A 12,722-nucleotide genomic window follows, 5' to 3' on the forward strand; every position below is an offset into this window, starting at 1 on the left:
GGAATTGTCAGGTCTATTCAAATGGCGTTATGCCGAAATGTGACCTCATTAAAATGTACCAGGCGGTTTTTGGTCACATTGTAAACAGCCCTGTTTACATATGAATTTGCAAACGGGACTACATTTCATAGAGATCAGCGTCGCAAGACAAAACGTTCGATATTGATTTGTCTTCAATTGAGAACGAATGTCTGCAACAGAGCCCGAGAATTGGCGGCACATGGGCCGCACCAGAGTCGCCAGATCAGGGGAATTTACTCCAATTGAGAGGAAAAAGTTACCCCCTCCCAGCCAGTACCGGATTAGTCACGTGACCGGGCCGTGGCGGAAGAGTGGGGGAATAGCGCGGTAGAGGGGGAAGGTAGAGTGGGGGAACAAGTCTTGATCTGGCAACTCCGCCCCTGTTCTCAGTGTCTACTCTGGAGATAAAGTCAGATGTGGTGCTGAAGAGTAGGAGAACCGAAAAATCAATGGTGGGGGTCGCGCAGCGACGGCAGGGAAGATGTTCCCCGACTATGGTCTACGAGACCGATCGTTCTCGGTACAGCTATGAGTATGGGTCGATTTCTTACAAAAAAATAGAAATCGATATTATGTAGTAACAATTTTTTGTTTGCCACTCTGTTTCGGAGAAAATCATGTTTGAAAATTTCTCCTGTACGCGTGCACTTGCTACGCTTTTTGAACCGATCGGACTATTTATGTAAGTATTTTTACAATATTACGGTAGACTGCGGACGTTTATCCAAATTCTATATGTTAAAATATGGAAAATATATTCAAAGTATATTCAAAATTCATGCAAAATATATGTAAAGATAAATAAAATTTATTAAAATTGGTGCACTGTAATACGACAGTAGTTTGTAATTTGCATTACGATATGTAGCAGTAATATTTTCTGTTTTCAACTATCACTTGGTGTCTTTTATCAATTAATTTATATGCTGAAAATGTCCTCTCAGCATCACAAGCTCTGATGGGACTGTAGAATTTATACTTTTTTATTCATATTCAGAAGGTTATCTAGATTTTAAGCAGAATAACTAATTTAATTGAATTCTTCCACGATAACTTATTTCTTTTTAATTTTGTTACAGTAATTGACAGAATAGGAAAATCTGATTGAGTAAATGCTAAATTGCCAATAAGAGCTTCATATTTTATAATTTTTTAAAGTGACTTGAGTTTCTGCAGTTTACATATTTGTAATGGTCCTTATAGTAAATATATATCAATGTATAAATACCATGTTTATAGAAGGAAGGTGCGATATGGCAACTCTTTTGTTGCTGGTACTTTTAGTGTTTATTTTTTAATAAATTCTTCCTTATTGATTCTAAATATAACACAAGTATGTAACATTTATTTACAAATTCTCGCAGCTATATTCTAACAAATATTATATTATTAACTGATCTAGGGTACACGTAGGATACACATAGAACAACTTCGGTTAAGTGTCGTACACAGCTCCCAGTGTACTCTACACGCAAGAATTATTAGACTGTGGACTTTATGAATTTATGACAAAAATGATTACATGAAACATAAAACAGTAGAAAAATCAAAAGAAATTAAAAATATCGATGTATTAGTTCCAACTTATTAATATCATTAAACAAAGAAATTTATATTTGCCTCAAGTGCCCTATAATTAATGCAGAATATTTTTATTTTGCATTAAGTCCACAGTCTAATAACAATATCCTCAAAATGAGCCTGAAATGGCACTGAATATTATAGTGCACATAATTTTCAATCGTTTAAAATCCACAGTTTGCATTAAATACGCCCATCAACTCGACGTCACTAATAGAAACATAACAGTAGATTAAAAGCAGGCATCGTGCATGTATACAGGGTGGTCCTTTTAAGTAAGGCCACCTAAATATCTCTTCAGGTTATTGTGATGCAAAAAATATTTCTTATGTAATGTGCATGGTGTCAATGGACCAAATATCTGGCAAGAATATTTTTTTCCGAAGGTCATTTTTTCGGAGTTATCAAGGTCATCGGTGTTTTCTGATCCATAACTACATTTTTTTTTTATTGCAATGTGTAACTGATCGAAAAATACATTCAGGTATGTATAATAACACGACCTTGAAATGACCTTGATCTTCGAAAATTAAAGTTTTACCTAGAACTGATGTCTACTGATGTATAACTTACTTAGGCGACAAAAGGAATATTTAAAATATAGATGAAATTCACTTTTGTCTTCGAAATGTCGATCAATTTCAAAAAATGTTTTAATTTTTTTTTTACTGATTACCTAGTAAAATAATCCTTCTGACAGTCCCCGACTGTGTATGTCAGTATCCCTGAAGAGGTTGAGTAGAACCTACTGAAGAGTTCCATAACTTTTTCGACCCCTTTGATCCACGACTAGTGTTAAGAAATCCCATAACTTTCAATTAAATACTGGAACTACGAAGACTGTTAGCGAAACAAATCACGGCAACAAGCATGCTAATAGTGATGGCTGCCCTCATGTCCGTCGCCGTAGCTTCTCGAGTAGGAGCTGTGGGTTTCGTAAGATCCATCGCCTCCTCCTCCAGTGCTATGGCTTCCGCCATGATCGTAACTCGAATATTCTGGTCCATGATCCGTATAGTGTGCACTGTCGCCTTCGCTATAACTTTCGTGATCGCCATCCCCGTCGTGTTCACCTAGATGGCCTCCCTCGTCGGCAGTATAATGGCTATCGACGATGGTACCTGGACAAGTTCAGAACGTGGTTGGCGAACAGACTGGAAACAATTTTCCACGATAATCGTGTTAATTTTACGGTACCGGTTTTTTAAACACCGATGAAATTTAGGTGGTCGTAAAACAGTCAAAGGGATCTATGTATGTATGATCCTGCCGGTGCGCTGATGAGCCATCGAATGATACTCGACCAGGAAATAATTAACGGGTCGTTTTGCGAAATTAATACGAAACGAACGACCGGTTAATACTGTTACCCAACGGGTACAATTATATTGGCAATCGATAGGCGCAAGTTCGTGAAGAAATACTGTGATTGGCGTTTCGCGAGGTATAGTATGTGCAGCCGGAAGCTGTGCAGAGTCTGAACAGAGTTGTTCGTTTTTGCGTAAGCGTTGGAGAAACTTCTGCTGCGGACGGCACAATTAAAACTACGGCAGGCGTTGAAAGAAAGATATAAGAGTTTCAGGACTTGTAGCTTTCATTGGAAAGAGATGAAACAAATGATTACTATGCTCCAGGATCCAGCGGCGGACCGTTAATTTTTGGGGCCCTGGAATAACACCGTTTCGGGGCCTACCCAATTCACCCAAATTGACTCAAGTCACAAACATTTTTGTATAATTTATTTTACCGTAAGTTTTTCATTTAAATTGTTTTTATTTTCATTTCTTCGTCCGCCTTTACGTTTCTTCTTTAAATTTATTTTATTTTTCAACTGTTCAAAGGTGTGTAACCCTTTCAGAATCCGCATCAGTGTTTTCTCGAAATGGGGTCAAGACAACATCTGAATATAGAGATGTTTTGAATTATTTAATATTGTTTATATTGTTTGTGAGTATTTCTCCAGTGTCCTATGAAGTTTCGAGATAAAAGCATTGCGTGAAGACAATTAATACTGGAGTCCAAAAATTTTAATATCGTTTACTTTATAGTGTGCCTCCGTCTGTAATATATTTATGAGACGCTTACAGTATGCCTAACATAACAGAATTACACAACAGAGCGAGTATACAAGAAAGGGTGGAAGGGGAATTTTAGCAACAAGTTGCATAAAAATTTGTAATACGTGAAGAAGGTATAAGAAAAATGTGTGCGAAAATAAAGGACTCTGGTCAACCAGAAAATGAAGTAAGAACGGGTAGGAAGAGGAAGACAGTTCCTCGTCGAGACCGTGAAATTATAAAATTAGTTACAGACGACCCATGTCTCGAAGCGAAAGAAATTAAAAAACAACTTTCTTTACCAACGTCTACGAGACAGATTAGATCACAAATAAATGAAAGTGATTTTCGTGGCCGTATACTGCGGAAGAGATCATGCATTTCAAAAGTGATCGCACGAAAGCGTTTGGAAGTTGCTAAAAAGCATTATATTGACCCATAATTGGACAGCGGATCTTTATGCAAAATAAAAATTTTCTACCTGAATGGCAACGAACTGGAAGTGAAATAGAAATTTATTTTCGCCCTTAATATGTTTAATAAGTTGAAAATAATATAACAATATTTTTAAATATACTTTATATTTAGATATATTTAATATTTTTACTATTTTGAATTACATCTACTCATTTCTGTCAGAAATGCATAAAATCCGCTGCCTACCCATAATAAAATCAACATTTGGGGTGCTGAATCAAAATTTAAATTAAGATTCAACAGTGAAAGAAAATATGTTTGGAGAATGGAAAATGGAACATTTTAGCAAAAATTAGTAAGGCCCATTGTCAAGCACGATGATGGTTCCATTATAGTATAGAATTGTTTTAATAACATTCGTGTGGAATATTTACAGTTATTGAAGAAAAATGGTCTGCAATAAAGTATACAGAGTTGTTAAAGGGGAATCATACTAGTACAGCTTGCCAACTTAATTCCCAGAACCAGTAAATCTGCAAATTCTTATTTATTTTATTACTGTTTCGTTGCAACACAATATCATTTACAGTATCAGTACTGTGAGGACATAATAAATGTACATACCTTTGTTATGACATCGCACTATATTTACTTTTAGTCGTGAATTTATTAAAAGTATAAACGTAAACTCAAATAACGACGAGAGTGTACGTAAATATAAATGTGTCTAAATATTTGCAATTTAACAATGAAAACCGGCACGAAAATCATGAAATATTAAACACAAAAATGAAAATACCCGGTGAATAACACGTTCCAATATTTTAATAATGTTGTAACATTAAACTGCTTGAACTCGTTGAATTTATTATCGTATCTTTCTATCTTAATTGTCGTGGACTCATCTTTAAGTTGGTTTTTTCCTTTAACAAGGTGAAGGAATAATTAATTTTTGTAAAATGACTTCATGAAACGTGTAGCATTGCATGTGTACATGTGTGTTTTATACGCGAGAATTCAAGTGGGCAGCTAGCGCAGAGCCTCGGGTTAAATTGATCCTACTTCACCAGCATCATTAAGGATGGTCAATTAAAAATTCATGTTCTCGGGTTCGTAAATTAGCAAGCAGCACCGCTTCCTGGCTTCATCTCGTTATTCTACCGTACTTCTACTGTTACGCATTGTACATTCTACAGGATGTAAAGCAATGTTCGGCCTTGCAATTAGCTACCATAGGCGTAATCTACACCTTCGAAATATCGGTAAAAAAATGGTTGCAGAATTGTCCTCGACCTTGAATTTCAAGACCAGGTATTCTGCAACACCATATATCCTTATAGCGTTAGGAATCCTTTTTGTGCGACACGTTCAGCCGACAAAAGTAAATTTCAAATCTTTTTCATTGTAATAATATTAACAACTACGTAACACACATTAATCGATAAAAATTGATATAAAAAAATTGTAGAATTAGACTTACTTTTGTCCACCCGGTTTAATTGTTATAAATGAACTATCATTTTTGTATCAACTTTTGTAGTGTTCACGCTTCCATTATGTTATAGGATGTAAATATTTATTAAAAAATGCATTGCTGCTTTAGAATAAAATATCGGTTTATAAAAATTGCGGAAGTAATCGTATACATTATTATTTTGGTCCCCCATTGCATAGTCTCGCGAATGGCCATTCTAGGTGGAAAAAAATCATATATCGTTTCATGCTCCTTTAAACCGATTGAAATTTTCTGTTAGGTCATGAAATGAGATTCAACATATGTAGAACCTTTTAAAATAATATTTATATTGAAAAATATTATATAAATTATAGAAACAAATATAAAAATAAATTAAAAAATATAATATTATATAAGTATAACAATAATATCTAAATATAACAATATAAAAATAACTATTCGCTAATATCGCTGTCGCTATCAACTAAGTTACTTATGGAATTAGACGGAAGTTCTTGTTAAAGGTAGATTTAACATACCTTTCAGAGCGAATTTGTGCTTTTTTGCTGTATTACCCTATAATAATTTATGATGGGATCATAAGTAATTAACAGCATTGCTATTAAGTTGTAGTTTGTAGATACACGCGAATTCTTCCTCGTGTGACCAATCCTAAACCTTCTTATGTCTTTGTCGCGAGCTTCTTGAGCCTCTTCAGACATCATGCTAATTGGCAATAGGCATGATTTACTTATTTCTACACTATGAAGTAATAATTTGTGTACTGTAACGGACATATATAACCAAGGATATAAATTTAAATATAAATCTTTTGTTTCGCGAACAAATTTCTCGAAATTTAGAAAATTAATGTTGTGATCTGAAGAAAGACCAGATAAGATATAAAAAAAAAATCGTTCAAAAAGGTCCTTATTAATGCCTGTTATTTTCGAAGATTTTGTAAAGTTTTTGAAGAAACATCTAGCCGTGTTACTGTCATTTGTGGAGCCACTTCCTCCTGTTTTTCTAAAATGCCCATTCCGTCCACCGTACGGTGTTACAAAGATTTTAAAAAATCGTGACAGGCAGGTTAGCAGATATTTGCAGCTGATTTTTGTCAGAATCCCTTCTATATAGTTTGAACTTAATGCAATAAAAATTTTAAGATGGGATCTTTTGAGACTTTCTAGTTCTGCTCTATTAAAATCCGCTAACCGGCATAGAAAACTGGCACTTAAAAAATCTCTAAAAATTATTGTAAAGGACTTTATTAACGAACTTTGTGAACATTAATGTAAATATTTACTTATGTTAATATAGAATATCGTGCATACGAGCTTAAAGATTCATATTTATTGCTCTGACATAATTTTCTTTAGAACAAATACAAACGTACGATTTCGCCGTATTACTGTTCGAAGTTCTCACGTATTGATTTCGATACTTCATTCGCTATTAAATGAATTATTATGGGTATAATTAGGCTCGGTAAACATTCCGAAAGAAGAATATCCGAATGTTATATCTATTTTCTGACATGACTTTTTTCCACCTAAAATGGCCGTTCGCGACACTGTGCACTGTAGACCGAGCTAGCAATTAGCGAGAACTAAACGTACAGAAGCAGAAATGTGCTACATTTGAGAGCTATAAACAATTAATTATCGCGTTGCCAATGGAAACAACGGAACTGCGAGTAAGACTGTACCTGCACCCTCGTGATCACTGCTTTTCTGCGAACCGGAGCCAGAATCCTCGTCGTGGTGGTTACTTTTCTTGTCAGCCCGCGCTTTGCCGAAGGCAACGTGCTTCTCGAACGCGTACTTGTCGCCGTCCCGCTTGTGGAAGGTGTCGAGAGTCTTATACCCGTGATTGCCCTTGCTGTAGGTTTCCTCCATGTAACCCTTCTCGCCCTCGGCGTCGCTGCCGTACGTCTTGTAGTATCCTCCCTCGTCCGATTTTCCTAAAACCACCGTGTTACTCGTCCTCGTTATTGCCTGCGATACCACCGTACCGCCCTCGCACAATCTCGACACAGGGCCGTGGCAGCTTTCCTTTCGGCGAATTGTTCTACTTTCTCCCGTATTCTCGACTTTCCTCGGACAGAATTTTAACGAAATTTCGAGAAACACGAACAACGTATAAATTTCCTTCCATTTCGACTGGAAAGTTCGCCGCCATTTGCTTTTGCACGGAACGAGTCATACAGTGTATCCCAAAAATGTACTTCCTTGAAAGGGGTGATTCCTGAGGTCATTTAAAATAACTTTTTTTTTGGCTAAGGCGGAGTCCGTCTGCTGTAGCCGCGCTCTGATTGGTCCTTGTTTTTCGTCAATGACTCCTTAACGAAGCCGCGGAGAGAATTCTTGCGAAGGAAAAAGTTACTTGAAATGACGTTAGGAATCACCCCTTCCAAAGAAGAACATTTTTGGGACACCCTGTATATTATATGTACTACCATAAGTAACGCGAATTTGCTTTTATATTTTTATAGGGTGAATACAGACATAATAACAGTCATTGAAATTCTGTATATCATTTTACAGATTGCAAAGTAGGAAAAAACTTAAAGTAAAGTGATGTCTCTGTGTTACAACTTTTAAAAGTGAGGATGGAATCACAGATGTCGGATTCATTAATAGCATATTTGAAAACATTAGTTTTTGTGTTTACGATAAATGAACGTGAATAAATCAATCGTACTGTTTAAAATGTATTCTTTTACTTTAATACATTTGGGGTTGTAGAAAATAAAGAAACTTATAAAGAATTATAGTAATCTTTTTTTACGTCGTTATAATGATCAATTTAAAGAAAGTTTAACGAAACTAAGGACGAACTAACGAAATTAAGAAAGAATTTTTAGCGTGAATAACCGGAAATATTTTGTCAAATATTTCTCAGAGTTCCTGGGTGTTTTTTGTCGATTTTTAATTCACTTCTTGTCTAAAATAAACGTGCTGCTGTGTCATTCAATTAATGGGAACTCATTAATTATAGAAACAGAACCGTTAATAACCTCTGAATGTTCCAAATCGTTAGTCAATTTTACTTGCAAATCCCGCAATGCGGTTCACACTTTTGATACTCATAAATACACACAAGGAAGATTAATATTTAATGTTTTCATAAATAAAATAATGCTTATATTGAATGTTTATAATTTCATGAATCACTGATTGTGAGCGGTACATATATGTGCTAAATCGATAAAATGTTTCACAGATGAAATTAATCTCCATCTAATTCCTATTTTTACGGATGATTACTGTTCTTTAAATTTGCATAAACTTTCTTATACTATTTGCACGATAACCCGTACAAATGTACTGTGGAGGTACCAATTACTGTGCCTATATTAATTATAGTTATTTTTAAAATATAATGAATATTGAAAAAGAGATATTAAATTTTTTTCATTAATACTAAATCTACCAAGCACAAAACATATAAAAGTGAAACGTGCAATAGAAGGGAGAAGATTGAATTTATTTAAAGTTTGAACGATTTTCATTATAATATGTGCTTTTAAGCACATATGCACTTTTGTGCTTTTTACATTTGCTTCTTTATTTATAAAGAAGTCGATTCAGTGATTTTCTATGAAAACGTTTTTATAATTTCAATCATTATGAAACAGAAAACCGTGGTAGGTTTAGTGTCAAAATCAGTTAATGTATTATGTTATACATCTTTTTTTTTAAATATTCATTATGTTTTAAAAATAAGTATAATTAATATAGGTACAATAATTGGTATCCCCACGGTAGCAGAGTCCCTTACCTTATGTATTTAATGATTAGACCTAAAATTTATATTCGATTTTTCATTTATAATATTTTTTTTAACAATTCCGAGCCCTCGAACTTTTCCAATTTTTCATATTTTTATTGCAAAATGGTAATAAGTAATTCTCACTTTTCGTTGTTTTGATCACTGTTGTGAACGCTATTTTGCAACGGTGCTTACACTGGCGAAGCTGTTAAGAAGTCTCGCACATTATGCAATAAATAATCAGAAGAATTGAAATGAAAAGAAAACTCTTGTACATCGAGACTGTCTGTTTACATCCCAAAAGGCATAGTCGCATATATGCAATAAAAAAAATTATAAATATAATTAATATACAATTAATTATTATTTCTTATTCAATTATTATTGTTTCTTATTTATTACTAATTGTTATTATTATTTCATTTCTTATTCATTACTATTTTTTATTCTTATTTTTATTATCTGTTATTCTAAAAAAAATCTTAAAAAGCTCTTGTTTTCACGGAAGTTGCACGAGGAGCCTAATGGATAGTGGATAAAGGCGGTTTTGAAAACCAACTCGTTCAACCGATGACCGCAGCGGTTTGAAAAAATGAAGTTTTATTATTGTTGGCAAGTGAAAATGTTTGACATACCAGACGCGTTTTTCTGTCTTTGTTTCGGAGCGTTTCCTTCGCCAAGGAGGTCCTCGACTTCGGTAGCGATGGCCGAAGACGCCGATTCGCGAACAACTCGGTGTCGCGAGACAACGCTTTCGTTATCGCTGAAAGGTGACCGTTGTTCGCGGCTCGCAGAGAAAGCAGAGCCGCAATGAACGAAAAGGGCCAGCACGATCAGACCGCGCCACATATTGTCGATGATCCTGATTCACTGATATCGACCTCGATTGTTTGTTGGCTAACTTCTCAGAGGCTGCTTTATCCGCCGTCTCCCACTCGACTCTGCCGCGAATTTTCTTCCGGGCAGAAGGGATGACGAGGCAGATGCCGGAGAAACAAGAAATTTCGCAACGACTTCTGCCACCGAGTTCCCGAACGGACTGCAACTTGCTTCTTTGCAACGCCGTTGTTGTCGAAATTAGGACAGTCGAAAAACTAGCCGGAATTTGTTTGCGGCGAAAGGATCGGTCGGAAGTTTCGTGGCCGGTTGAAGTTTCGCGTTTGCTGACAAACTCGGTCAGTGCGGGTTTGTTTAGAATACTTAATCGTTCGATACATCGTTCGACCACACGTCCGTCGACGAAAGTTGCGCCACCGAATGTTTACACGGGATTAAGATAAATTGATTGTTTACATTTTGTTCTGTTTTCTAAAAAGCTTCAATATCACTGGAACAGTTTCGTGTACAGTACTGCGCCAAAGGCCACCACGTAAAATTTGTTTTATACTTGAATAAATCTCTGTCAATGATACGTATTTATTACCGTAAATTCGAATACTTTGTTCTGCCATACTTGGTCTAGAAAAAACACATATTTTCCTGTATTTACGGGAAAATTTAGGAAAGGAGTTAAGAGCTAGCCAGCACACAGTTTTGGTTTAAGTATTACTAGTAGACTCCAAATTTTATGCATTTGTGACAAAAATTAGTAGATAAAATAAAAATCAGTGAAAATATCAGACGATTTAAAAAAATACGATTATATTGCCTTAGAACAATTAGTAAGAAAAGAAACAATGCAACTATGCAACTTTTATTTCTTGAAATTGACGTGCACAATTTTTATTTTGTATAAAGATACACAATCTAATGGTTAAACATCTTTGGGATATTTTGGATAGAACACGAAAAAAAAAATTCAACCGAAAAATGCAAAAAGTCGAAAAGTCGATGCTGCAACTGTTTTGCCTCAGGTATCCTTATAAAATATTAAATTTTTCCCATAAAGTTATACAGTATTAGAACACTGTATAATTTTTAACTGTACATTATGTAATGATATTAATATAAAAAAATATATTATATATTTATAATATAATTTTGTAATATAAATGGCCTAAGACTTTTGCGCAGTACTGTAAATGAAAAATATATTCTGTCGATTGGAGTATAGTTCGCAGAATTTTACAGAAACGATATTACTAGTAGAATTATACGATCAGTATCGAAATGTAGAAAATGGAGAACGCAGATGCGGATGCGAATCTGGTGAATGTATTAAATTAATTTGAAAGAGTCGAATTAATTACGTGTTTTGATCCAATGGAGTGGAATGTTACGGCGGGGTTCATAATTGGGTACAATTTCCGGCATGAATCGTGCGAGCACGAGTACAATGCGTAGAATAATATTGAAGTTAAATCTCGGAAGGGAAATATGAACGGTTTTCACGTAATTACTTACTACTTTTTGTGTTATATGAATCACGTTACGTCAAACTACTGTATTACACATTCATGGCGTGCTTTAGCCCACAGAGTTCAATACAATGAAGACATTCCCAGAACGCATCAACGGTTTCATTTTATCTAAAATCGAATGAAACATTTCAATCATTAAAGTTGGAACTTTAATTAATTCCAAGTTTAATTGACACCGACTGTGGTCAATTTAAACGCTAATCTCTTGAAAAATATTTTTATATTTCACTGATTACGGAGATTTTTTATTGTTACCTCTTTACATAATTAAAAATATTTGTTTCCACCAATCTTCATCAGTTCCCGACTTAGGACCCAAGGCAGATTGTCCCCTAATAAATATATTGGATGATTGCAAAAGTTCGTGTTAGAAAAATTAAGTAACAGTTTTATTAATCAATTATAGTGATCATCACTACATCATCATTTTCCACAATTGTCTCCCAAAATTTTACAAATTTGTCCAAAGAAGAATTCGCGGTCTCTGAAAATCGGGCACGAACTTTTGCAATCATCCAATATGGTATAGCATGCAATTTTGAGAGGATCTTCTGCATATATCCTGTTATCGTAAGAACTAAAACTTTTCTTATTTTCTTAAGATGCTGAATGCGGAAAACTATTTTCCACATTTAGCAACTCAATAAAATTGAGTTCAAAATGCCACCATTTTGTAATTAATTAAAATTTTTATTCTATTTTGGTTCAGACCATAGCCGCACTCATACTGATTAATATGCTTCCTAATTTTTTTGGATGAGCAGAAAGACTGGAATCATGGTAACAGTCAACACATGTTTTTCAAAACAGACTATATAAAATAATATATAGCTCATGTAATTATGATTATTTTTACTTAAATAAACTAGCTTCTATATTTCAAGTTCCCATAAATATGTGTGCAAAATCCTGATACAGAAAGCTTCATATTTTTCCTTAAAAAATGTCTAAAAATTGGTAAAAAAACTTTCTCGAATACAAGAATACCCCCTAAGTTACCGAGAGTTCACATCACGTTTTAACCCTCTAACGGCGGACGGGTTTTTGCACGTATAT

The 12,722-nt window shown here is 34.7% G+C and overlaps 1 protein-coding gene across 1 annotated transcript; it reads right to left on the bottom strand.

The window, feature by feature from the left end:
- Nucleotides 1-2,229: 2,229 nt before the first annotated feature.
- On the bottom strand, nucleotides 2,230-10,533 carry LOC143354622 (uncharacterized). Its single transcript, XM_076788876.1, has 3 exons — nucleotides 9,942-10,533; nucleotides 7,241-7,495; nucleotides 2,230-2,723 (listed from the first exon to the last, which is right to left on the bottom strand). The coding sequence occupies exons 1-3, from the start codon at nucleotides 10,153-10,155 to the stop codon at nucleotides 2,476-2,478; spliced, it is 717 nt and encodes a 238-aa protein (XP_076644991.1). The 5' UTR covers nucleotides 10,156-10,533; the 3' UTR covers nucleotides 2,230-2,475.
- Nucleotides 10,534-12,722: the final 2,189 nt, after the last annotated feature.

Source organism: Halictus rubicundus, chromosome 5, assembly GCF_050948215.1.
Source record: "Halictus rubicundus isolate RS-2024b chromosome 5, iyHalRubi1_principal, whole genome shotgun sequence".
Taxonomy (NCBI): domain Eukaryota; kingdom Metazoa; phylum Arthropoda; class Insecta; order Hymenoptera; family Halictidae; genus Halictus; species Halictus rubicundus.